The sequence below is a fragment of the Rhinopithecus bieti genome, unplaced genomic scaffold (assembly GCF_001698545.2).
Source record: "Rhinopithecus bieti isolate Rb0 unplaced genomic scaffold, ASM169854v2 scaffold_61117, whole genome shotgun sequence".
In the NCBI taxonomy this organism is placed as follows: Eukaryota; Metazoa; Chordata; class Mammalia; order Primates; family Cercopithecidae; genus Rhinopithecus; species Rhinopithecus bieti.
The window spans coordinates 3,591,517-3,617,893 of NW_016824934.1; the positions used below are offsets into that span (position 1 = coordinate 3,591,517).

The 26,377-nt window shown below is 46.2% G+C and overlaps 1 protein-coding gene across 1 annotated transcript in view; it reads left to right on the forward strand.

The window, feature by feature from the left end:
• Positions 1-25,310, forward strand: part of TMEM247 (transmembrane protein 247) — a 58,129-nt gene extending 32,819 nt beyond the window's left edge. The window contains exons 5-9 of the mRNA XM_017862693.1: positions 16,671-16,787; positions 17,485-17,805; positions 19,693-19,779; positions 21,283-21,458; positions 25,229-25,310. Coding sequence (XP_017718182.1) covers positions 16,671-16,787; positions 17,485-17,805; positions 19,693-19,779; positions 21,283-21,458; positions 25,229-25,310 — 783 coding nt within the window. The remainder of the gene's footprint in view (positions 1-16,670; positions 16,788-17,484; positions 17,806-19,692; positions 19,780-21,282; positions 21,459-25,228) is intronic.
• Positions 25,311-26,377: the final 1,067 nt, after the last annotated feature.

Below are 26,377 nucleotides of genomic sequence, written 5' to 3' on the forward strand. Positions count from 1 at the left end.
TTCTTGTGATAGTTTGCTAAGAATGATGGTTTCCAGCTGCATCCATGTCCCTACAAAGGACGCAAACTCATCCTTTTTTATGGCTGCATAGTATTCCATGGTGTATATGTGCCACATTTTCTTAATCCAGTCTGTCACAGATGGACATTTGGGTTGATTCCAAGTCTTTGCTATTGTGAATAGTGCTGCAATAAACATACGTGTACATATCAGGCAAGAGAAAGAAATCAAGGGTATCCAGTTAGGAAAAGAAGAAGCCAACGGATTACAGAAAGTCTTTACTGACCTCGGGGCGAGCACAGACCTGTGCACAGAGGGATGTGGCTCCTTTGGAAACTTCCATACACCTGGGGAATGGGAAGGAGGATCCCTCAGGGCCACAGAGCCAGGAGCGATTTCCAAAGCAAAGGGGCATTGCCAGGCAAGGAGGAGGTTGTCCTGGATCATTTGGAGTGTGAGGGCTTCCTATTGACTTCCTTCTGCTTGGTGTTTCAAGGGACACTACTCAAAGGGGGTTCATGAAAAGCAGCCCCTTCACGACTTGCTGTTACAACTTCTCTTCAAACAATCTTTCCAAGAGACTCCTTTTCACTGGGGTCAGCCAGAGAACCTTCCTCCAAGCCCACCTCTTACTCTCAATGTGCATTTACAAGGTTGCAAAGAGGTTCCTGCATTTTGTGAAACATATTAGTGACCTGCTCTGACCTGGCTCTGGCTGCTGACCGCCACCTTCCTGCTGGCCTCGCCTACCATCTCGTGGACGAAGGCAGTACTGCTGCCAGAGAGATGATCTTGAGCTCAAGTTTCTAGAGCAAACTTGAAAATCAACCAGGGGAGGGCCATGAAGAAAATTACTCTTGAATGGCAAGAAATCAATAATGATAAGTTTCACTTTCTCCAGTCAAGATGCACTTCTTTGCCATTTCCGGCATGTCTTATCTCACTTATCCAACAAGTATGCAGGTGAGCACCTACTGTGTCCTAGGTGCCATGCTGGGCACTCGAGTAGACATGAATCAAACAGTCCCTGTCCCAGAAAAGCCTGCAGTCTGGAAGTACAGAAACATGTGAGCCAATAGAAACATTTGAACGTGAGTGGTGCATTAAAGAAATGTACCACAGGCCGCAAGGCTCCCAAATAGGAAGTCTGCTTGGGACAAAAAAGGGAAATGGTCCAAGGGGAACAGAAGGTAACATCTGACCAATGACGAGCAGCAAAAATCAAAAATTGAGGGCAGAGAAGTTTCAGTTAAGTGTTGTCAAATCGAAACTTCCACCACTTTCTTCATCCCTGAGTCAGCAGTGTTGTTAGTAGGATACTGGTCATGTGTAAGCTTGCAGGGTGCCTTAAAGGGGGAGAGGTAAAGGGTTATGGGATCTTTTTCAAGGCAGTTTGTGGGGGCCTATATATCAGTCCACATGTGTGTGATGGTATTAAGTCCAAGAAGAAGGAAAACAAGACAGACTCTGGAGTAAAACAAACCTGGGTTTGGATCTCAACTTTACTACTTAAGAGTTGTGTGACATGCATGAGCAAATCGCTTAATGTTTCTGAGCCACAGTTTCTTCACACATAAATAGAGGTGATAATCACAATACCCCATGAAAGGAATGAAACAAAGCTGTTCATGTGGACCCCTAGCCCAAGGCCTAACATAAATGACTGCCCTCATAAATGACTGGTGGTGGTGGCATTAGGGCATGACGCCAAGGGCCCAGCACAGTTCTCCCCTAGACCTCTCAGGGACCACCTGTTCCCAGAGGCTTCCCCATACCTCTCAGGCATCTTTCACATAAGTTTGCCAGATACTGCCTGGGATATACTTATATGAAAACGTTATTTATCTGAAATGTAGCTGGTCCTCTATTTTTAGCTGCTAACTCTGGCAATCCTACTTCCAATCTCATGTTGCAGGTATATGACCCAAGGCAGTCAAGGGAGATTATAGGAGTGGATTGGGGCTGTCATGGAAGCCCCTTTGAAGTTGCAGGTCGTGCACACCAAGATCAGGGGCTTTCTGGCAGCTAGGTCCAAGTTTCATTGGATCCACTCTCTTGTATCACCAAAGCAGGTTTCCCATGAATTCTGTGGGAAACTAGTTCTGAAGGAATGGAAACACAGAGCACACCAGGGGTAATGAGTCTAGAGTCAAATCAACTTGGGAAAGTCTGCATTAAACAAAAGTACAGCGGTTCCCCTCAATGCCAGCTGTCTCAAGACGCTTCATCACAACCATGTGAATCATGAATTTCTAGCAGGCGGGTGTGGTATACAGAACTTCCCAGACTTTCCAGTCGTGGAAACTTGATCTTCATGGTCCATCCCTTGGGACTGGCTTCCTGAGAAATACTCTCTGGGAAACACTGCCCCAGTGGTTGACCTCTGAAAGCAAAACCATGTTCAAAACTCCCCTAAACCTCAGACGAAACCCAGGTGCTGATTCAGTCTCTGTAAAATGAGCCATTTTTGAACCTGCCAGCAACAGGCAGCCTCTTAACCAGCAGACAGCCAACACAGTCACAGCCACAGCCTGTGTTTGAGTTTTTAAGGAGGGACCTACATTAAGTACTTGTGTTTTAAGCTGATAGGTATTTATCATCTTGTGGCACAAGAAAGGGGACTGAGAAGCCTTCCCCTAACTCCCAGCCATCTCTCATTAATCTGCCTCTACACCTAAAACTTCATCGTTAGGTGACAAGGCCTTGATACAAAGGCAAATATGCCTGGGAAGAGTGGCACGTCACCACGTGTGACCCGTCACCACGAGTTAGCATGGGTCCATAGATGGGATTCCTCTCAGAGTCGCAGCTCCCATGCCAGCTTCGATTTCCTGGCAAGGAAGTTACACTGGGAGCTCAGATCAGGCTCTAGCAGTGCCAGGTTAGGGAAGGGGCAGGGCCTGAGCTGTCTGGGGTGGGTGCAGGCTCTGCTGGGGTTGGCAGAGAAGAAACAAGCCAAGTGTTCCAGAATTTGCCAAACTCAGATCTTATACGGAATCTTATAAAGATCTAAACACGGGTTTGGAGTGACCATCCGTCACATGCAGCCGGGGCACTGACTCCTTTCCCATAGGTCTGGCTCACCTCTGGGTACTCTGGTCAACCCAGGGGCCTCTCAGTCACCTGAGGAAATACCCAGTGCCTATGGTGCAGGCCAGCCTTGGACCACACCTGCCCTAACCTAACCCCCAAATCTGGTAACTGAGTCCCAACCACTGCTGCAGTTCTAAACTCAAATGCCTACTCTTGGCCCCTCACCTTATTTCCTCAGCGTTGAATTTGACTCCCTGCCAGACCGTCCCCCCTCCTCCTGCCTCAGTCTTCTACCTGTCATTTCCACTTCAGGTCCCCCAGCTCTTAACCCAACATCCCTTCAAGAGTCTGAAGTCCTACCCCAAGCCACAGAACAAACCCAGCTCCTTACTGCCACAGCTTTGCCCATGCCTCCTGCCTGCTGGAAGGAACCTCAGGCCATGCTGCATCTGCTTGCTGGGATGGCTGCTTACTGCCTCCTGCTAGGCGTCCCGAATGCTGAATGCCCCCCTACTTCTGGCTCCTTCCATGGTCAGTGTCATTCCCACGGTTCTGTCTGGGTCCAGCTCCCAGGTATTCTTTTGTTTATGACACCCTCCTCCCACCTCCATCTCCTCCCTGGAACACAGACCTCCACAAAGCCAGTGCTACTGACTGGGTTGCCACCGGCCATTCTCTGAAGCTGAAACCCCTCACAAGGGTCTTGTTGGTTCAGCTTTTCTGGGGTGACCTGATAATTCTGCAATGGGGCAGGAGCAGGAATCCCCAGACAAACTAAGCTGAAAGCCTCCCACCAAGGTTAAGCGGGGACCACAAGGGGGCAGCATTGGTCAATGCTTGCTTCACAGAGCTACACACGGGTTACCCTCTTATTGTTGCTGAGGGGAGTGGGAGGAGGATAGGGCAGTGCAGAGGAGAGTTCTTTAGAGGAATAAGCTTATTTTGTGTTAATTTATGCAAAATGAAAAAAGGGTGTCAGATGAAACATTCAAGGAGGCTTTATTGAGGGAGACTCCAATGATGTCATAAGGGAGACCCTCTACTATCTTTCAGCTGAGCCAGTTTGTGCTCCGGTAATTAAGAAAGGAAAGCAAATTCTAAAGGGCCGCTTGGGAGCAGCACCAACAGTAGGTGCATGACTACGCTCCAAGCCCACATATTGTAAGATGGAAACAATAACAGCCCCATAGGAGGCAGAACAGGCAACATTGCCCTCATTTTTAGATGCAGCAGCTGCACCCCCAGAGGATTTCAATAACTTGCCAAGGTCTTGGCTTGGCTAATGGCAGAGCTGGGGCCAGAACTCCAGGACTCCTGTTGCCCCCGCAGAACATCTTCCACTACACTCCTCCGGGTCTCTCCTCTGATCCCAAATGAATCAATCAGTAAGCTGTTACTGAGAGCTACCATGGGCCCAGGCTGGATGGTTTCCAGGGCCCCTTCCAGCTCTGAATAATGAAAGCCCCAGATTTCAGCCTAACACAGACTCTTCCTTGGAACAGTCCTTTCTTCTGCAGCTCCAAACTGCTTAAGAGTCCAAGAACACCTTTATTCAGGTTTATCTGAGGTCACCATAAGTGGGCTTTGATTTACCAAACCTAGTACATGAATAACTATTGGGTTCCCATAAATTCTAAACTGAGGGAAAGCAGTTTGTTCAATTATGCATGAAGTTCTTTTAAACAGCAAAGTTCCCACACCTGTCACCCTGCTACCCAAGCATTTAAAATAGAATCGAACTTATAAGACTTTGATTTACATCCAACCTTGTGGGAATTCATCTACTGCTGATCCACCCACATCAAGGTAGAGAAATAAAAGGAAAGTAGTTAGGAAGTAAGGCTTCTGGTTCTGCTGGGTGTGTGTGAACACAAAAAGGAGAAGGTGGCCAGGCGCGGTGGCTCATGCCTGTAGTCCCAGCACTTTGGGAGGCCAAGGTGGGCAGATCACAAGGTCAGGAGTTTGAGACCAGCCTGGCCAATATGGTGAAACCCTGTCTCTACTAAAATTACAAAAATCAGCTGGGCATGGTGGTGCACACTTTTAGTCCCAGCTACTCGGGAGGCTGAGGCAGAAGAATCACTTGAACCCAGGAGGCAGAGGTTACAGTGAGCTGAGATCGCGCCACTGCACTCCAGCCTGGGTGACAGACTCCATCCCCCCCAACAAAAAAAAGAGAGAAAGAGAAGGTATAATTCTTTGATCCTCTGGTCCCCCAGCCTTTTTCATACTCGCCAGCCAGAAGGGAGCCACTCCCTCCTGGCCAGGGCCATTGGCTAAACTGAGTCTTTAATGGCACCTACAGTGAGCAAGGTAGTATGCTCCATCCTCAGCCAGCTTCTAATCTAGTGGGAGAGATGACACAAGGCCAGACCATTTTATCACCAGGCAGCCAGAGAGACGTGAAGCATGGGTGGTAGTAGCTGGAGACTGGGGAGTATGTTTACAGGTGGAAATAAGAGGGTTTTGTAGGCCAAGGAAACTGCCAGCAAAGATAGGAAGGCAGGCAAGCATAGGGTGTATTTAGAGAACACTAAGATGTATTCCCTCTCTCCCACTTGATTATAAATTCCAGAAAGGAAGGAATTGCATATGATGATCCTTGGTGTTTCCTCAGAGTGCCTAGCACAGGGTCATGAATGTGGAAGGGGCTTGCAAAATACTGTTTTTGGGTGAACTTCTCAAGTCAGGACATTTCCCCAGGGCAATGAGGCATGTGTGTTGAAAGGAAACTGACTTGCTAGTAAGTACACACTATGCCAGTTTGCCATGGATTGCCTCTCTGCTGTACATCCTCACTTAATTTCCCTGCTTGTGATAACTGAAGCTGAACCTATTAACATTTCCCTTGTTAGCTGGCACGATATTAAGCTTTGTCAGTAGATAGCGCTGGAGAGAGGTCACTGGAGGAAGGGGCTTCTCTTCCTGGTTCTGGAGCGCTTTTCTTTTTCCTACTCTGGCAAAGCTCTAATGCTTGGCCCACATGTAGAACACCTAGTGACTGTCACCCCCAGAAAACTTCAGTAGCACCTTGGGGCAGCTCTGCAAAAAGTTTCCCAGCTAAGGTTCTCTTCAGTAACTTTCTGGCAGATTCAATGGCAGGAAGCTTCCCAATGAGTTTTGTTCACACCCGGCACTTCAGGGTTGACCTGTTTGACCTTGACCTCAGCCACACTTCTATGCCATTCAGTGCCTCAGCCACACCATCTCCAAAGAGGGGTACCTCTTCTAAGTTTATTCTAGTCTAGATATATTAGAGTTCTCTTTTACCCTCTAAGTAGTAGCCAATCCCCTGTTCCTAGTTAGTAATTATTTATATTCTACCTTCCCTGTTGGAATAATTGTGTGGTTTCTGTCTCCTGACTAGGCCCTGACTGATACAACACTTATACATGTGCATTCACCCACATCCCTGCCTACTCCTTGCTCCCTCCTCAGTCTGATTTCTCCAGTGAATCCTTGGAGCACCTTGAGTCAACTCTTTCTCTTGGATAGTACTTATGTCAGCCAGGGTTCAGCCAGGAAAACAGAATCCACATTAAGTATTTCAAGCAGGAAGGGACTGAATACGGGGACTTTAGTACCGAAATCCTAGCTTCACCTCTTCCTAGCCGTGTAACTGTGGGCAGGTAACTTCTCTCTGCAACTCAGTTTCCACTTCTCTAAAGATAAAAGTAGGAATGGTACCTAACTCATAGTTTGCTCTGAAAATTAAGTAAAATGATCCATGAAAAATTCTCAGTGCCCGGTACATGGTTAGTGCCCAGTAAATGTAAGCTAGTATTACTGTTACTATTATAATCTTCTAAACACTTGAAGACATCTGAGGAAAGTGTTCAAAGCCACAACAGAGTCTGAGGCTGAGGCAGTTAGAAAAGGAAGAGGACATTTTTGCAGTAAGATGTCCATCTCTGGTTGAAGTAAGACTACCCTGGATTGGAGGTAGGGGGAGGTGGCAAGGATGTGACCAAATGGCTCAAAAATACCTGCCTGTCCTCAACTTGAACAAGTTATACATACTAAACTTTCTTCACCTATGCTGAGCAAAGGTCTCTCCTCCAGACATCTTTTTACGTTTTTAGTTGAAAAGATAGGCCAGACGCAGTGGCTCACACCTATAAATCCCAGCACTTTGGGAGGCTGAGGTGGGAGGATCACTTGCATCCAGGAGTTCGAGACCAGCCTGGGCAACACAGCCAGACCCCATGTCTTGGATCAAAAAATCAAAAATCAAAAATTATCCAGGCATGGTGGCATGCGCCTGTAGACACAGCTACTTGGGAGGCTGAGATTGGATGGTTGCTTGGACTGGGAGAGGTCAAAGCTGCAGTGAGCCATAATCTCACCACTGCACTCCAGCCTGGGTGACTAAGTGAGACTGACTCAAAAAAAATTATATATATAAAATATATATGCATATATATGATGCATATAAATTATATATGTGCATATTATGCACATGGTTAAGAAAAGTCAAAGAGTACAAAATGGTATTATAGTTAAGCATCAGTCTCCTTCCCACCCCCAACCCCTCAGCTCTCCTACCACAGACAGCCACCATGAACCAGTTTCGTGTATCTTTTCAGACATATTCTACTATATTTTCGTATTTTAATACATATGGGAGAACTGTTCTTGCTTTCCTAGTAAATAACATATCTTGGGGCCGAGCACAGTGGCTCACACCTGTAATTCCAGCAGTTTGGAAGGCTGAGGCAGGAGGATCTCTTGAGCCCAGGAGGTCAAGGTGGCAATGAAGCCATGATGGTGCCACTGCACTCCAGCCTAAGTGATGGAGTGAGACCGTCTTGAAAAAAAAAAAGTCTTGAAGAACAAGGCATTTGCACTGATGAAGCTACTGTATTCTCATTTTTTCTTTCGTCTTCTTCTTTTTAGCATCTGTATGGCATTGATAAGGATGCAGCACTAATTGTTTAACGAGATCCCTTCTGGTGAAAATTTGTTTCCAGTCTTTTGCTGTTATAAATAATGCTGTAATATACCTCTATGGATATGCTAATTTTTATGAGGCAGAAAATCCTCTCACCTCTTAAGAGCTACAGGCCCCAAAGACCATCTTTGTAATCTTGTATAAAGACACAGGAGAAGGAGATGGGAAGTCTGCATTCCAGTCCTGGAATGCTCAACCACTAACATCCTTTGCACGCAGACACGCATCACCTCATCTGTCCGAGTGACTCCATTTTCTTGTTTATCAGGCAGCATCACTGTACCTGCTTTAAATGGCCTCACAAGGGCATTCTGAGAATCAAATGAGATAATGTACATGAAAGCCTGGGCGCGCTGTACTAATACACAAGTCTCTCATCTGGTTGTCAAACCTAGAATTGATACATTGCTCTGTGAATGTGTCCATCAATCTTCAACATGGTGCCTGCTATACCCACTGCCCCTTCTGAGGGAAACTAGCCATCTGCAGCTCCTGCTGACAGACAATCCGAGGCTGCTCTGCACTGTGCCCTATCACCCTGCCTTCCCCATCCTTCGACTTCACCAGATTGAACGGGGCTGGGCACCTTCCCCATCTGATAATGATCCTCATCTGTTGCCTCTACTTTTCCTCTCTGCCCTTCCCCTAGGAGGCAGACCTCCATGAAACTGCATTAATTCATTAAGCAAAGCAATGCAAAGCAACACAGAGTCTAGCATTCCCATTTCCCTGTCTCTAGATACCACTCCTTTAGGGAATTTCCCAGAAGTTGAGAAGACTGGTTGCATGAGCCTTAGGTTGGTTTGGCACTGGTGACAGTGTGAAAAGAGCCTCCGCCTCCTCTGCTGAGCTCAGAGAAAGGTTTATAGTAAAGCCATCTGCAGGGGTAAGGGAGACAGGATCACATGGTAGCCCAGCAACAGGCTGCCCTAGAATGAAAAGCTCTGCCCCAGTAGAGATACAGCCAGGTTATTCCGATTCCTGCCCTTGGAAAGGTCTACCAGGAAATCATGAGTGACTCATGTAGGACAAGCAACACAGAAGGCATACAGAGAGGCCATACAGTTGGGGCTATGAAGAGCCATTAGAAGCTGAAGTTATGAGTAAGCTGAAGTCGGGAGGAAGCAGGAACCTTGCCTACAGTGAAGCAGGAGGTTGGAGGTTGGGGGTTGGCAGGGCGGGGGTGAGGAAGGCTGTTGGTGGGAAGTGAGGGGATACAGAGAAGCAGAAACACCGGAATCAGCCAAGTTATACCAATGACAAGGCGCATGTGAAGGTGCACCAACTCTGGCTGCTGATCCCAGAATTGCCCCGAATCCAGCACAGTCCCTGCTAAGCCAGCTCATCCCTCATCCCTGTTGCTGGGCTCCCACGTGTTCTTGTCTCCTTTACCCTTGCATATGGCTTTACTATACAATTCCTTTCTCTGAGCTCAACAGAGGAAGCAGAAACTCTTTTCACATTGTCACCAGTGCCAAACTGACCTAAGGCTCATAAGACCCGTTTCCTCAACTTCTGGGAAGTTCCCTAAAGGACAGGGGTCTAGAGACAGAGAAATGAGAATGCTAGACTGTGTGTTGCTTTGGAATACATTGCTTTGCTTAATGAATTAGTGCACTTTCATGGAGGTCTGCCTCCTAGGGGAAGGGCAGAGAGCAGAAACAGAAGGCAACAGATGATGAGGATCAACTGACACTTTGCTCATGCTGATCCTTTCCTCTCACCCAAATCCCACCCACCCTTCATGTTCCCTCTTCCACCAAACCTTTCTCAGCTACTCCAACCACATCAGCGCTGATCCTCTTTTTTTTTTTTTTTTTTTTTTTGAGTCAGTCCAACTCTGTCACCCAGGCTGAAGTGCAGTGGCAAGATCACGGCTCACTTAAGTGGGTTCAAGCGATCCTCACACCTCCACCTTTCAAGTAACTAGGACCCTAGTACATGCTACCATTCCCAGCTAATTGTGTGTGTGTGTGTGTGGTAGAGGTGGATTCCCACTGCTGCCCAGGCTGGTCTTAAACTCCTGGGCTCAAGTGATCTTCTAGACTCAGCCTCACAAAGTACTGGGATTACAGGCATGAGACCCTGAGCCCTGACCTCTTAACTCCTATGGTACATTGCCCAGTTGGCCCCAATTCTTCATCCCCTATATCCAGACCTTTTGTCTTTCTTTGTGGTTCCTCCCACTAACTGGGCAGAGTACATTTCACCATCCTTTGACTTTGAGTTTGTCCATACAACTGGCCTTCTCCAATAACATAAGATGGAAGTGATGGTGTGCCAGCTCCAAGGCCTCTTGTACTTCTTCCATCCCCGAGCAAAGGGTATGCCCAGGCTACCCCACTATTCCCAAGAGGAAGATAAGAGATACATGAAACAAAGCTGCCTTGGCCAAGCTCCCCCAGTTGAATCCAGCCTAAATCAGCCCATCTTTAAATGTCTGAGCTAAGGAAATGTTTATTGTTGTAGGCCACTGATCATTTACAGTTGTTTGATCTATATCTGACAACTACCCATAGTACTTATTGTGCATTTCCATACTTGGTGATTTAACAGCAGTGGATTATTTGTACATATGTCATTGTGTCTTTGAGCAGATCTCTCCTGGTTAAGATTGCCAGGTTTCACAAATAAAGATGCAGGATGCCCAGTTAAATTTGAATTTCAGACAAATAATTTTTTAGTAGAAATGTGTCCTGTGCAATTTTTAGAACATATTTATACTAAAAATTATTTATCTAAAATTCAAATTTAACTGGGAATCCTGTATTTATCTGGTAATCCTACTCCCAGTAGTGCTTGAGACAGGATAGATATCTTACACAACAGCTGTGAGATCATTTACATGGTCACCACCATAATGTTGGGAGGGGAAAGCCATGGTTCAGTTAAAGATTTGCAAAGACAGAAAGTGAACCTTGAGCATTCTCCTCTCCCCAGTGGCAAATCTACTCTGCATAATAATGGCGATCATGGTTATCTTTTGCCTAGTCCCTGTATGGGCAGTGCGTGGGCTAAACACTCTAATTTTTATTATACTTTAACTTCTAGGGTACATGTGCACAACGTGCAGGTTTGTTACATATGTATACATGTGCCATGTTGGTGTGCTGCACCCAATAACTCGTCATTTACATTAGTATATCTCCTAATGATATCCTCCCTCCCCCTTCCTCCCACCCAACAACAGGCCATTGTGCGGCCTGTTTCATTCGATCAGTGTTCTCATGCATTTTTCACTACTCAGCCCGGCGAACATGCAGTGCTTGGTTTCTGGTTCTTGTGATAGTTTGCTTAGAATGATGGGCTCCAGTTGCATCCATGTCCCTACAAAGGACCATGAACACATACCTTTTTTGTGGCTGCATTAGTATTCCATAGTGTATATGTGCCACATTTTCTTAATCCAGTCTATCATTGAATGAACATTTTGGTTGGTTTCAAGTCTTTGCTATTGTGAGAAAGCCGCAGTAAACATATGCTGGCATGTGTCTTTATAGCACATGATTTATTATCCTTTGGGGTATCTATCCAGTAATGGGATGGCTGGTCAAATGGTATTTCTAGTTCTAGATCCTTGAGGAATTGCCACACTGTCTTCCACAATGGTTGAACTAGTTTACAGTCCCACCAACAGTGTAAAAGTGTTGTTTTCTCCACATCCTCTCTAGCATCTGTTGTTTCCGACTTTTAATGATTGCCATTCTACTGGTATGGATGGTTTCTCATTGCGGTTTTGATTTGGCATTTCTCTGAATGGCCAAGACCGATGAGCATTTTTTCATGTGCCTGTGGCTGCACAAATGCTTCTTTTGAGAAGTGTCGTTCCATATCCTTTGCCCACGTTGTTGAGGGGTTGATTTTTTCTTTGTAAATTTGTTAAGTTCTTTGTGGATTTAGATATAGCCTTTGTCCCAGATGGGTAGATTGTAAAAATTTTCTCTCCATTCCTGTAAGGTTGCCTGTTTATTCGATGGTAGTTTCTTTGCTGTGCAGAAGCTCTTTAGTTTAATAGAATCCCATTTGTCAATTCGACTTTGTTGCCATTTGCTTTGTTTTAGTCATGAGTCCTTGCCTATGCCTATGTCTGAGTGGTGTACCTATGTTTTCTTCTAGGGTTTTTATGGTTTTAGGTCTAACATTTAAGTCTTTAACCATCTTGATTAATTTTTGTGCAAGGTGGTAAGGAAGGGATCCACTTCACGCGTTCTATATATGAGTTAGCCAGTTTTCAGCACCAATTTATTAACATAAGGAATCCTTTCCCCATTTCCTTGTTTTTTCAGGTTTGTCAAAGATCAGATGGTTATGATGTGTGGCTATTATATCTCTGAAGATCTGTTCTGTTCCATTGATCTATAATCTCTGTTTTTGGACCAGACCATGCTGTTTGGTTACTGTAAGCCTTGTAGTATAGTTTGAAGTCAGGTAGTGTGATGCCTCCAGCTTTTTCTTTTGGCTTAGGCTCCCTTGGCAATGGTGGGCTCTTTTTTGGTTCCATATGAACTTTAAAGTGTTTTTTCAATCTCTGTGAAGAAAGCAATTGGTAGCTGATGGGAATGGCACTGAATCTATAAATTACCTTGGGCATTATGGCCATTTTCACGAATATTGATTCTTCTATCCATGAACATGGAATGTTCTTCCATTTGTTTGTGTCCTCTCTTATTCCCTTGAGCAGTGGTTTGTAATTCTCCTTGAAGAGGTCGCTTCACATCCCCTTGTAAGTGGCATCCCTAGGTATTTTATTCTCTTTGAAGCAATTGGAATGGGCATTCCACTCCATGATGTTGGCTCTCTGTTTGTCTTTATTGGTGTGTAGTAATGCCATTGTGATTTTTGCACATTGATTTTGTATCCTGAGACTTTGCTGAAGTTTGCTTATCAGCTTAAGGAGATTTTGGTTTCTAAATAATACAATCAGGTCTCTGCAAAACAGGGATGCAATTGATTTCCTCTTTTCCCTAAATGAATAGCCCTTTATTTCTTTCCTCTGCCCTGAATTGCCCTGGCCGAACTTCCAACACTACGTTGAAATAGAGTGGTGAGGAGGGCATCCTGTCTTGTGCCAGTTTCAAGGGAATGCTTCACTTTTTGCCCCATTCAGTATAACATATGGCTGTGGTTTGTCATCAAATAAGCTCTTATTATTTTGAGATGCGTTTCCCATCAATCACCGAATGTTATTGAGAGTTTTTACCATGAAGGGCTGTGATTTTGTCAAAGGGCCTTTTTGGCATCCTAATTGAAAGATAATCATGTGGTTTTTGTCTTTGGTCTGTTTAACATGATGGATTTATATTATTGATTTTGTATATGTTGAACCAGCCTTGCAATCCCAGGGTGAAGCCAATTTGATCATGGTGGATAAGCTATTTGATGTGCTGCTGGATTCGGTTTGCCAGTATTTTGTTGAGGATTTTGTCTCTGCCAGGCTTTGGTATCATAAAATGAGTTAGGGAGGAGTCCCTCTTTTTCTATTGATTGGAACAGTTTCAGAAGGAATGGTACCAGCTCCTCTTTGTACCTCTGGTAGAATTCAGTTGTGAATCCTTCTGGTCCTGGATGTTTTTTGCTTGGTAGGCTATTAATTATTGCCTCAATTTCAGAGCCTGTTATTGGTCTATTCAGGGATTCAACTTCTTCCTGGTTTAGTCTTGAGAGGGTGTATGTGTTCAGAAATTTATCCATTTCTTCTAGGTTTTCTAGTTTATTTGCATAGAGGTGTTTATAGTATTCTCTGATGGTAGTTTGTATTTCTGTGGGGTCGGTGGTGATAGCCCCTTTATCATTTTTTATTGCATCTATTTGATTCTTCTCTCTTTTCTTCTTTGTCTTGCTATCGGTCTATCAATTTTGTTGATCTTTTCAAAAAACCATCTCCTGGATTGACTGATCTTTTCCTCTAAACTGCTTTTCTTGCTTCATTTCATTCATTTGATCTTCAATCACTGATACCCTTTCTTCCAATTGATCGAATCGGCTACTGAAGCTTGTGCATGCATCACATAGTTCTCATGCTGTGGTTTTCAACTCCATCAGGTCATTTAAAGACTTCTCTACACTGGTTATTGTATTTAGCCATTCGTCTAATCTTTTTTCAAGGTTTTTAGCTTGTGATGGGTTCGAACATCCTCCTTTAGCTTGGAGAAGTTTGATCATCTGAAGCCTTCTTCTCTCAACACGTCAAAGTCATTCTCCATCCAGCTTTGTTCCATTGCTGGCGAGAGGCTGCATTCCTTTGGAGAAGATGTGCCCTGATTTTTAGAATTTTCAGCTTTTCTGCTCTGGTTTCTCCCCATCTTTGTGGTTTTATCTACCTTTGGTCTTTGATGATGGTGATGTACAGATGGGGTTTTGGTGTGGATGTCCTTCCTGTTTGTTAGTTTTCCTTCTAACAGTCAGGACCCTCGGCTGCAGGTCTGTTGGAGTTTGCTGGAGGTTCACTCCAGCCCGATCCTTCCTCTGGAAGCTTAGTCCCCGGCGTATGAGGTGTCCCTACTGGGAAGTACCTCCCAGTTACACTACTCGGAAGTCAGGGACCCACTTGAGGAGGCAATCTGTCCGTTCTCAGATCTCAAACTCCACGCTGGGAGAACCACTACTCTCTTCAAAGCTGTCAGACAGGGACATTTAAGTCTGCAGAAGTTTCTGCTGCCTTTTGTTCAGCTATGCCCTGCCCCCAGATGTGGAGTCTACAGAGGCAGGCAGGCCTCCTTGAGCTGCAGTGGGTTCCACCCAATTTGAGCTTCCTGGCTGCTTTGTTTACCTACTCAAGCCTTAGCAATGGCGGACACCCCTCCCCCAGCCTTGCTGCCACCTTGCAGTTCGACCTCAGACTGCTGTGCTAGCAGTGAGCAAGGCTCGTGGGTGTGGGACCCTCCAAGCCAGGTGCGGGATATAATCTCCTGGTGTGCAGTTTGCTAAGACCGTTGAAAAAGTGCAGTATTAGGGTGGGAGTGTTCCGATTTTCCAGGTACCGTCTGTCATAGCTGCCCTTGGCTAGGAAAGAGAATTCCCCAACCCCTTGCACTTCCTGGGTGAGGTGATACCCTGCCCTGCTTCGGCTCATGCCCCGTGGGCTGTACCCACTGTCTGTCAAGCCCCAGTGAGATGAACCCAGTACCGCAGCTGAAAATGTAGAAATCACCTGTCTTCTGCATCACTCACGCTGGGAACTATAGACTGGAGCTGTTCCTATTTGGCCATCTTGGAACCCCCCCACCTCCTACCCTATCTAATTTTCACATCGGTGCTGCAACGTAGGGAAGTGGCTAAATCTTTTTAGCCATTTACAAATGACTACACTTTCCCTTGGTCACACAGCTGGAGAGAGTAGCAGAGCCGGAATTCTAATGCAGCCCTTTATCTTTCCATATTGCAATCCTGCTTTCAGCTACCAAAGATGTTTTGCTGCTGTTTTCACAAAATGGAAGATGACAAAATATATTCCCCAGCCCTCCATTCTACCCACATGGGAGTATGAATGACAGGTTGTATTAGTGTCCTAAGTTTGCTGTAACAAAGAACCACAGACTGGTTGGTGTAAGCGACAGAAATTTATTTTCTCACAATCTTGGAGACTCAACATCAGAAATCAAGGTGCCAGCAGGGTTGGTTCCTTCTGAGTACTGGGAGAGAATGATCTGTTCCAGGTCTGTGATGGTTAATTTTATGTGTCGATGTCACTGAGCCATTGGATGGCCAGATCTTTGATTAAATGTTATTTCCGGGTGTTTCTGGAAGAGATTAACATTTGAATTGGTGGACTGAGTAAAAGCAGTCTGCCCTCCTCAATGTGGGTGGGCTTCATCCAATCCATGGAGGGCATAAATAGAATAAGGCAGACTGCTGGTTGAATTGTTGCTCTCAATTCAATTGCCTGACTACATAAGGTGATCCGTCAGTCTCCTCCTGCCCTTGGACTGGGACTTCCACCATCAGTGCTCCTGATTCTCAGACCTTTGCACTCACTGGAATTTATACCACCCACTTTCCAGGGCCACCAGCTTGCAGATGGGAGATCATAAAACTCCTCAGCCTCCATAATTGCATGAGCCAATTCTGTGTAATAAATGTCATTTTATGTTCTGTTTCTTTGGAGAACCCTAATACAATGCATCTCTCCTTGGTTTGTAGATGGCCGTTTTCTCCCTTGTCTTCACATCATCATCTTCTTACAGGGACACCAGTCATACTGGATTAGGATCCCACCCTAATGATCTCAATTTCACTTAATCACCTCTATAAAGACCCTGTCTCCAAATAAGGTCACATTCTGAGGTATTGGGGGCTGGGATTTAGGACTTCAACATAGGAATTTTGGGAAAAGAAGGGGACCTGGTTTAGCCCATAACAGGGTTTGTGGAGCTGAGACGTATCCCAACACAATCTTCATTTTAAAAAGGAACCCAAGGGAACAGATTTCAAATGGTGGAATTCTGAGTTTCACAAGGTGGAACTCTAGTTTTCAAAGCAATCCTTATGGGCAGGAAAGGCCCATCCTGCAGTTCTTAATATTAGCATGTTAGCACCTCAAAGGTGTCACGCCCTCCACCAAAGGGGCCCTAGCAACTTCTAGAATGTAGGTTATTATGAGGACACGGGATTGTGATGGCGGCCAGGCTGTGGAATCTGGTGAGGCCAAATGTCAGCAACCCCACCTGGCAGCGTTCTGGTTTTCTAGATGGCAGCAGAGGACAGGGAGATGATGGAAGCCCGGGGTGCAGGAGAAAGCTGCCCGACCTTCCCCAAGATGGTGCCTGGTGACTCCAAGTCTGAAGAGAAGCCAAGGGCTTGTCTGGTAAGGGGGCTGCTGTGTCTCACTGACCCCGCCTATTCCATCAGGGGGAGCAAGAATACTGTAGGAACACATGATAGGAGCTGAGTACTTTGAGGTTCCAGATAGCTGCCAAGAACATCAGGTGACATGTACCCCACCTGTGTAACTGGCACCCAGCTGTCACCAGGGACCAGGTAGCCCTCCATAAGATTGTGAAGTCACATGAAGATGGCTTTGGTCTCCTCCATCTACCTCCCCACTTGGGGCCCTTCCCTTGCTGGGTGGATAGGACCTGGCTCCCCACAATAGCCCTCTTCCTCGTCCCCAAATATTTAGGTTCTCTCAACTCAGACCCTAGGTTTCTTTCTCCCTCTGACTGGTCTCAAAGTCAGGTCGAGTTGAGGATGGGCCCGGAAGTTGCCTCTTTGGTGATCTGAAAAATTACTAGGAAAATGGACATCCATCTACTCAACTCGCAGTGCCTCCACTTGCAACTTTAGGGCACCATTACTTGGTGCTAGTTTGCCCTCTCCTTCTTGACCCTCAGGTCCTGACAACTCTGGGTAAGAACACTTCTAATAAGAATTCAGCCTAGATCTTTTCAGTTCAAACACCCCAGTCCACTGTGGCCTGGGGCTGTGGGAGTTCCATGGGGTCGAGGACAGCCCCATCCTGACTCCTCACAGTACCTCCCCGCTCCCTGCTTCCCCTGCCCCAGGAGGCAGAGTCCCAGAAGCCAGACTTCTCCTCTGACTACTTGGAAGAGATGGAAGCTTGTGAGGACGGAGGCTGCCAAGGGCCGCTTAAATCGCTGTCCCCCAAGTCCTGCCCTGCCACCAAAGGCCAGGCAGGCGACGGACCCAAACCCGCAGAGCTGCCCCCGGCCCCTGGGACTGAGCGCAATCCCGAGATGGAGCTGGAGAAGGTGCGCATGGAGTTCGAGCTCACACGGCTCAAGTACCTGCATGAGGAGAACGAGCGGCAGCGGCAGCATGAGGTGGTGATGGGGCGGCTGCAGCAAGAGGCAGCGCCCCGCCTGGTGGGTGACAAGGAACGGGGAACTGGGAGGAGGGAGGCCTGGACCTGCGGTCCTGTGGGGCCTGGAGCAGGCGCTCACCTTCCCTGGTTTGCACGGCATCCCAACCTGCAGATCCTGGATCTCGGCTGAAAGGGGCTGAGCATCCACATGGGCGGTCTCCAGCCCTCTCTGCCTTGGCTCACTTCCAGAGATGTCGGCTCACTGCCTTAAAGCTCGCTACTCTACCTGGCCAGCTCTGTTAAACAGAGCTTCCACGGGGAACTGAGATGTGATTCTCTAAGGAGAGCTGAGGCTGGGAGGGGCCCCAGAACCACATCGCCCACCCAACAGCATTTTTGGTAGCTTCAAGGAAAAGTCTTCAACGTTTCCTCCCTCTTCCACCGCTCACAAGTCCTCTCTGCATCTCTTAAAATTTGGTGCCTGGAGGCTAGACCCAGAATCCCCACTGCAGCCTGGCCAGTGGTTTTTGACCGAACCATCACCTCCCCGATCAGGGCTATGTTTATTCTGTTGGATCATACTGCCTTCTAGTCAACTGAAACAGCCATCTTTTCACAAGAAGTACACCACTCTTCCCTAATCTGTATTAAATAGGGATAAGAATGCCGGACTTGAGATTAAATGGGATGTGAAAAGCTTAGCACAGTAGTTAGGCTATTGTAAGCATTCAATAGTGGAAGATGTTTAAAGCAGTGTTTCCTGGGCTTTAAAGTCAGAATGTCCTGGGCTAAAATACCAGGTATAAACTCCCTGACGCTGGGCAAATTACTGATTTCTTTTAGCTTTGGCTTGCTCATCCATGAAGTAGTACCTACTTCATAGGGTTGTTGTGAGGATTCAATAAGAGAACACATGCAAGGCACTTTACAATTAGCCCAGCACATTAAGTCAGCACTCAATAAATGTTAGCTATTACCATTTTTATATACTCATGCAATTCACTTCTTGACCCAAATGCAACAACATACATTTATCATTTTTCAGCTTTATTGGGATGTGATGTATTTGCTGGGCTTCCCAGCTCTGAGTCATCCTCAGTTCTGAGAACCGTGCCTTCTGCCTTTATCCAAGTCAGTCATTGCTATAATTGTTGAGGAGGATGTGACCTAAAGTAAATACCACTAAATGTCTCTCTATAGGTTGGCAATGTTCCATTAATCATCACCCTTGAGTTACATTTTATCCTGCTAACATTTCTCCACCTTATCCCAAAAACAGAGACGCACTGTCAAATGGTTTCCCAAAATAAAGATATTATATTACCTATAGCATTTCCCCAATTGACTAGTCCCATTTTTGTTTTTGTTTTTTTAAGAAAGTAAGGTTGGTTTTGCATCATTTGTTCTCAATGAACACATGCTGGCTTCCTAAACAATTATTTTTTTTTCTGTTCACAAAACACCTGCTTCATTATACATGAAATGATTTCACCAAACTCAGTCAAGCTTACCAAACTGGGATTTCCAGAATCTTCCCCTGCTCCCACCCCCTTTTTGAAAAGTCTAGAAAATATTTGCCTATTGCTTAGACTTTAGTGCACTTCCTAATATTTTTGAATTCTAAGTTCCATTTCCAAACTTGTGACTTTTCTCAGTAGCCTGGGATAAAATCTGTCACAAAGTGGACCCTGAAACTATTTAAAGCAGATATGATATTGTAACTATGCCTTTGGCCTGTGTCTCCTTCTAACCATATTTATTTTCCTCCCTTTTTAGTTTGACAATCTTTCTCCTCCCTGGATGAGATGAAAATCTTTGGTATATAGTCCTATCTCTATCTCTCTCTCTCTCTTTTGCTCAAAAAATAGAACATTGAAAGTATTTTGAAAAGTCTAAAGGGTTTCACAAGCACATTTTTTTAATGAAAGTCATAATGATCACCTATCAGCATTTCAGACTGAAACACGCGCAGACTGCAGAGAGGTGGCAAAGTCCAGGGATCCAGAGCCATACTGAGCCTGCAGAGAACCATCGGGTCAGCCCCGCCCTCCACTCCCATTAGAACACTGGATTGCTTTCTCTGGTCTCCAGCTTTCCTAGCTATTCATTTTAGAGGCAGCATCACCAGAGTCATTTTCTGTCCCCTCAGTTTGGTCTAGTTGCCCTCACATTTTGTGTAGCTGTTTCAATAGTGATGTGTCCCCATCCCCCAGCCTTTGGCGATAGTTTACAAAAGTGTTTACTTTTTGTGCATTTACTAAAAATTGGAGAGTTGACTTGATGTTGACGCTTCCCCTCTTCTCTTTTTCTGGGAGGGTAAATAGATGGACAGACAGAGTTTATTGAATTGAAATACCTCTTTGAGTGTGTTTCTAGCTAGTTTAGGGCATCTTGGTCCCTGCCACCTGGTGCTTTCCAAAAATATGGCATGATTTTTACAAATATTTTTTAAAATAATGCATGGGTTATGCCCTCTTAACTATGGATCAAAATAGTGTCAGCTTTTGCCTTACTTATACATTGACACTTTCTACAGTTAAAATGAAGACTGTGGGGCCCCAATTATATAGATTCAAGAAAAGAGCAACCCGCAGGCAGAATTAGCCAGACAACTCAAGCTGCTTTCCCCCAGCCCAAATATTCTGAGGGTTTAGGAAGACCCCGTCACCAATCTCTCAGCACCTGCCTCCAGGAAAGACCAAACTCTGGACGGAAGGACCATGGACTGATGCACGTGATGTGTGTCAGGACCCAGGGAGTCGGAAACAGTCATTTATATGCAAGGGACACCGTGTTATTGGGCCACTGTCCAGGAAACTAGGTTGAATGTCAGGGCACTGTGAGAGAACACTCCCAAGACCCAAGATCCAGATGTGAGGCTCTTGGAGTCAGAGAGAGAAGGCCCACATGTGTGGCTCCAATGGGCAGTACAGACTGTAAAGAGAAAGGAAGGTGGTGGCCTGGTGCCCCAGTCAGGAGGGATAAGCGCAGCTCAAAAAGTAAAAAATGATGAGTTCCTTCTATGTGCTAGTTGCCTGACTAGGAATGTTTCATTATCTCAGTTTTCCTCCTTGTGATCTTTTATTTATTTTTTATTTTTTTAGAAACAGGATCTTGCTGTCTCACCCAGGCTGAAGTTAGTGGCATGAGCTTAGCTCACCATAACCCTGAACTCTTGGGCTCAAGTGATCCTTCCACCTCAGCCTCCCAGTAGCTGGGACTATAGGCACACATCACCACATTTGGCTAATTTTTAAATTTTTTTATAGAGACAGGGGTCTCACTACATTGCCCAGGCTGGTCTCAAACTCCTGGCTTCAGGCAATCCTCCCACCTTGGCCTCCCCAAGTACTGGGATTATAGGTATGAGCCACCTTGCCCAGCCCTCATGATTTTGGAAATGGGCACTACTACCCCTTCCTTAGGTGAAGATGATGACCTGAGGTCACATATAGGCAGGGACAGAGCAGGACTGAACCTAGATCTGCCTGGCGCCAACAGTGGCATCGCCATCTCCACTGTCTTCTCTCCCGCACAGTTTTCAGGAGGCCTCCAGAACCTCCTGCTGCCCCAGAACCAGTTTGCCATGTTCCTGTACGGCTTCATCTTCATTCATATCATCTATGTCACCAAGGAGATGGTCTTCTTTCTCTTCGCCAAGCACTACCTGTTCTGCATCGCGGCCATTTTGCTCTGTTTGATTAAAACTTTCTGGTCATACTTCCAAGTGCTTTTGCTCTCTCCACCACTGGGAACCCTCGCCCCTGCCATGCTAGAGTGTTATCAGTGCATGATCCCAGCCTCCCGGGCACCTCATTTGTTCACTTTGTGCCTCTGCTCAGTCAGAATCCACTCTTAGGAAGGGCCCTGCTGTCACTCATTTACACCTGAGAGTGAAGAAACATATTCATGCCCCCTTATACAGAGCCTGAGTTGTCACTGTGGACACGATGCTTTATCCCAAGAGGAAGATATCAGATGTTAGCAGGTCAGGGAGATATCTGCAGGGAAGGAGTGTTTAGAACACCTTTCCAGAACCCTAGAAGTACATCATGACCAAGCTGCCTTGGGTTTTAGCACATCTGCTCGTGTTCATAGACCTCTGAGGGGTGGGAAGCCTGTGATCGGCTTGGGAGTGGCCCCAGCCCCCATCTTCTGCAAAGATGTCCATGTCCTAATCCCCATGAATACTTCATATGGCAAAAGAGGCTGAGATGTGATTGCGTTAAGGACCTTGCAGTGGGGAAATGATCCCAGATTATCCAGGTCGGCGCATGGTAGTCACAAGGGCCCTTGTAAAAGGGAGGCAGGAGGGTGTGAGTCAGAAAGGAGATGTGACCATGGAAGCAGGGGCCGGAATGACTCGGGGCTGTGGGTCAGGGAATGTGGGAAGCCTCTAGAAACCAGAAAAGGCAATAGAAGGATTCTCTGCTAGAGCCTCTGGAGGGAGCCCAGCCCTGCCACCCCATGTTAGGCTCCTGACCTCCAGAACTGTAAGAGAATAAGTCTGTGTTATTTTAAGTCATTAAGTTTGTGGCAGTTTGTTACAGCAGCCACAGGAAACTAATACAGGAGCCAAGACTCCCAATCTCCCTCCAGCTGTGCCAACATGGCAGGATACCATCACCAGGCCACATTTAGCACTGGGCCTGAGCAGACTTGTACACAGCTGGCCTTCAGACAGCATATGGTCAGGCCTCATTTAGCACTGGGCCTGAGCAGACTTGTACACAGCTGGCCTTCAGACAGCATATGGTTAAAAAGGAGAGGCAGTGAAGCTCCAGGGAGCCCGGCACAGGCCTAGCTGAACCTGGTGGACAAGGGGTATCCCTATCACTGAGCTGTGTGTTCCCTGGATGAGGCATGTGGCAAAATAAGGGCATACTCCTAGGGGACATAAGGAAGGAGGAATTAAATGCCTGATTAGACCCAGAGGACATCATTAATTCTACTCTATTGGAAAGCTGGACATAGGAAAAAAAAAAAAAGTTGGCACATACCCCCACCCCTATACCCACCTAGTAATCCAAGCACACAGACTCACAAAAATGCAGAAAAGCTAACCAAGGAACAAATACACTGACACAGAGATTCCAAACAAGCATACAGTTGTCCACCGTAGAGAGGTTCACAGCCCCTCAAACACACAACAACCCAAAGGAACAGACTTTGAACACCAGAGGGCTCACGGTCAGGCACAAAGGGAAACTGCCCCACATGTCCGCAACAAAGAAAAGGGGTTCAACTCCCCCAGTCACCAGCCCCTCAGCCCTTCAACACACAAACACTCCTTGCAGACTGTCAGCTGTTCTGAGCCCAGCAGCCCAGCCACGATGGCTGGCTGTGCCACAGGACACTTTAGTGATAATGTGGCAAACTGATGAGGCTAGACACAGCTGTGCAATTAATCAAGTCTTTATTGACCCCTTCTCTCCTCTGGCATAGGGCTCTGCCTTAAGAGGGACATGAGAATAAGTTTCTGTCTCATCGGCTCTTGAGCGACTCTCAGTAAAATCACGTGAAAAAACGCCTTGGGACTTCAATGTCAGTACACATTATCATGCTGTTTAAGTCCATGGTGACTTCTCATTTCCCACCCGGCTCCATATATCCATCCCCACTGACAGCTGCATGTGACAGGCACTTAATTTGGAAGTGATAAAAGTATCATTTCTCATTAAACTTTCAAGGATGGGCCATTGTGGTGTGGGTCACTTCTTCCGATTTTATTTGATCTGGGTTTCTGCCCCATGGGGTTGAGGTGAGAGAGATGGAGATAAGGGCAGCAAAAAGTTTAAGCACCTATTTACCTTCTTAGAGCAGACAGAACTGGGCATTTATAACACACACGCGCACGCGCACAAACCAAAAAACACAAGTGCTATGAGGTCATTTAATCCATCCATCTGTTGCCAGGTAAAACTAGACTTAAATACATTCCGTTTTCTTAATCTTCAGAGAAAGTAAACTCCCCTGAGCAGTTGAGCATCTCATCCCACATCTTTAGCCACAGGCATGAAGTCTACTCTTCCCTATTGTGTTTGAATACTGAAGCCACTAGCCTTAGATCTGCCCTCTAGGAAAATGAGAACTACTCATGGTCACTCCCCAAACTTAAAACAGATCTTCTGGTTCAAATGCAAAGCAGAAAATCAGAAGAGAGAGGGTGGCAAAGGATAGGAAAAAGGCCCAGCTAAGCAGTTACCAGCCGGGTAACAAGCCAATGTACAAGCGCCTCTTCAGCACCAATGCTAACATGGCATGCACCCTAAGTCCCTAAGGAGGCTATCATCACCAAAACCCTGCAGGTAGAAATGTATATCATCTCCGCTTTACAGCCAAGGATACCGAGGTTCAGAGAGGTTAGACTTAACCGAGACACCCCAGAGCACATGTTCTTTCCATGTTACCCTGCTCCCAAGATCCTGCCTTGGGAGGATCTCACAACCTTGCTGGTGAGATGACTTTAACACACGTGAAAATGTAAAGCAGCTATCAGTATACAGACCTCAGCTATAAATGAGATCATAGAAGAGCTCCCTGGAGCCCAGGGTGATAGAGGAAGTCTTCTTGAAAGACGAGCTCATAAGGCTAGGTAAGTCCAAACAGGTGGAAATCAGGTGGGATACCTCACACAAATGAAGATCAGGGTGGGAGTGTGTAACGTGTATCCAGGAGAGAAGGGTCACTCTTGCTCCAGGGAATGGTGTAAAAGGCAACAGACCTGGAAAATTGGTTTGGGGCTAAGTTTTAGAGAGCCTTGAATATTGGTCTGAGGAATATAAACTTAATCCCTTGGGAAACAGGTAATACACTAAAGATTACAGAGTGGAATAGTAATTCAAAACATAAATTTAATAATAATAATATATATATATATAAAAAACAAAACAGATAAATAAAAGCCTTTCTCCTTCTCCTTTAATTCCTGGGGACCACTTTCCTGCCTGGACCTTCCCATTTCCAGACCAGAAACTTTCTGAGGTCCCGAGTTTGAGGATTACTTTCAGCTGTAAAAGAAATCCAGCCACAATGGCTTCACCAAATAGAAGTTTATGTTGCTCACATACCAAGAAGTCCCAGGTAGTCAGTCCACGGCTGGTGAAGCTGCTCTCAAAGTCACAGAGTACCCAGGTGGCGCCTTCCTCCACCACCACAGAGCTCTTAGCCTCAGCCCATGGCGTCCAGCCTCGTAGTGTCAAGTCAGCCGAAGCAGCTCCAGGTACCAGGTCCACCACTCCAGATCAGAAAAGGAGCTGCCTTTTAAAAGCTTCCGAGGAAGCCCCACCCAGAGACTTCTGCTTATATGCCATTGGTCAAACTAAGGTCATGTGGCTGCACCTATCAGTAGGGTGTCTGAGGCGGTAAGTCTTTTGCGTGGACACTCTTGCAGCCTCAAACAAAATTAGAATTCTGATAGTATGAGTGGAGTGGGGAGACACTGAATTAAGCAAATAACTGGTGTATCATCTCTAATTCCTTAGGCCCAGCTCCCACTCCCTTCCTGAGCTGCTGAGCCAGAAAGCCTTGGTTGGGTTGAAACCATCGGGTAGAGCACAGCCGTAGCCAATCTGGGCCTGGCCACTGCTGCACTCGGCTTTAAGGAAGAGTACTGCATACCACAACAGGGAGGTCATGGTTTTCCCTGGTCACACACCTGGAGCCACTCTGCCTTCATCCTCCTGACTGCTGCCTGAGGCCCCATGACCTGACACAACCAGGGCAGCAGACTGGGAAGGGTACTCCTCTCTGTGCCAGGTGCCCTCAGCAAAGCTGCAAGGGGAGGCAAGTTGGACTCCAGAGCCCTTCCCCTTCCTGGTCCCAGATCCCACAGAACAGAGCCCGGAGCCAGTCAGGAGACTATGGTCAGCCCACGGACACCAAGCTGCTAAAGTCTATGTATAAGAGATTGCACTCATTGCAAAGGACCACTAAGTTTCAGCCTAAATAATGAAGCGCTAATAGTAGAGTTTCAGGCAGGCTTAGGGAGAAAGAGATGGGTGAATCTTTCCTGCTCCCTAAATGGAATATTGTAGGTTGCCACCCTGAACCCAAGGACAGGACTACAGTTGGAGAGACTCAGGGACAGGAGAGTTAAGGCTTGATTCCAAAGGCCACTTTCCTGCCATGTCTATTTCTAGTCACAAGTTAGCAGATGACTGTAAGCAAGTCAGTTAAGTTATCTAGACTTCATTTGGGTGACCTCTAAATTATTTAGACTCTAACTCAGAAAAAAGAAGGACCAAAGTTTAGAGATTGTTTGAGAAATTCTGATTTAATTGATCTGAGATGGCATCCAGAGGTGATTTGTCAGCCTTACAAGTGCCCCAGTTGATTCTAATATGCAATCAGGGTTGAAAGACCTAAATCCTTGCTCTTCAACGTGTGATCTGTGGATCGGCAGCATCTGCATGTTAGAAATGCAGCATCCCAGACCCTGCCCCAGACCCATTGAAGCAGATGTGGTTTGATAGTATCCCCCAGCCCCCAGCAATTCATATGCATCTTAAAGTCTGGGAAGCCTGCTATAGGTGCTGAGACTCAATTCAATCTGTCCTGGTCTGTCCTGGGCTAGCGCGGTGGCTCATGTCTGTAATATCGGCAATTTGGGAGGCTGAGGCAGGAGCCCAAGA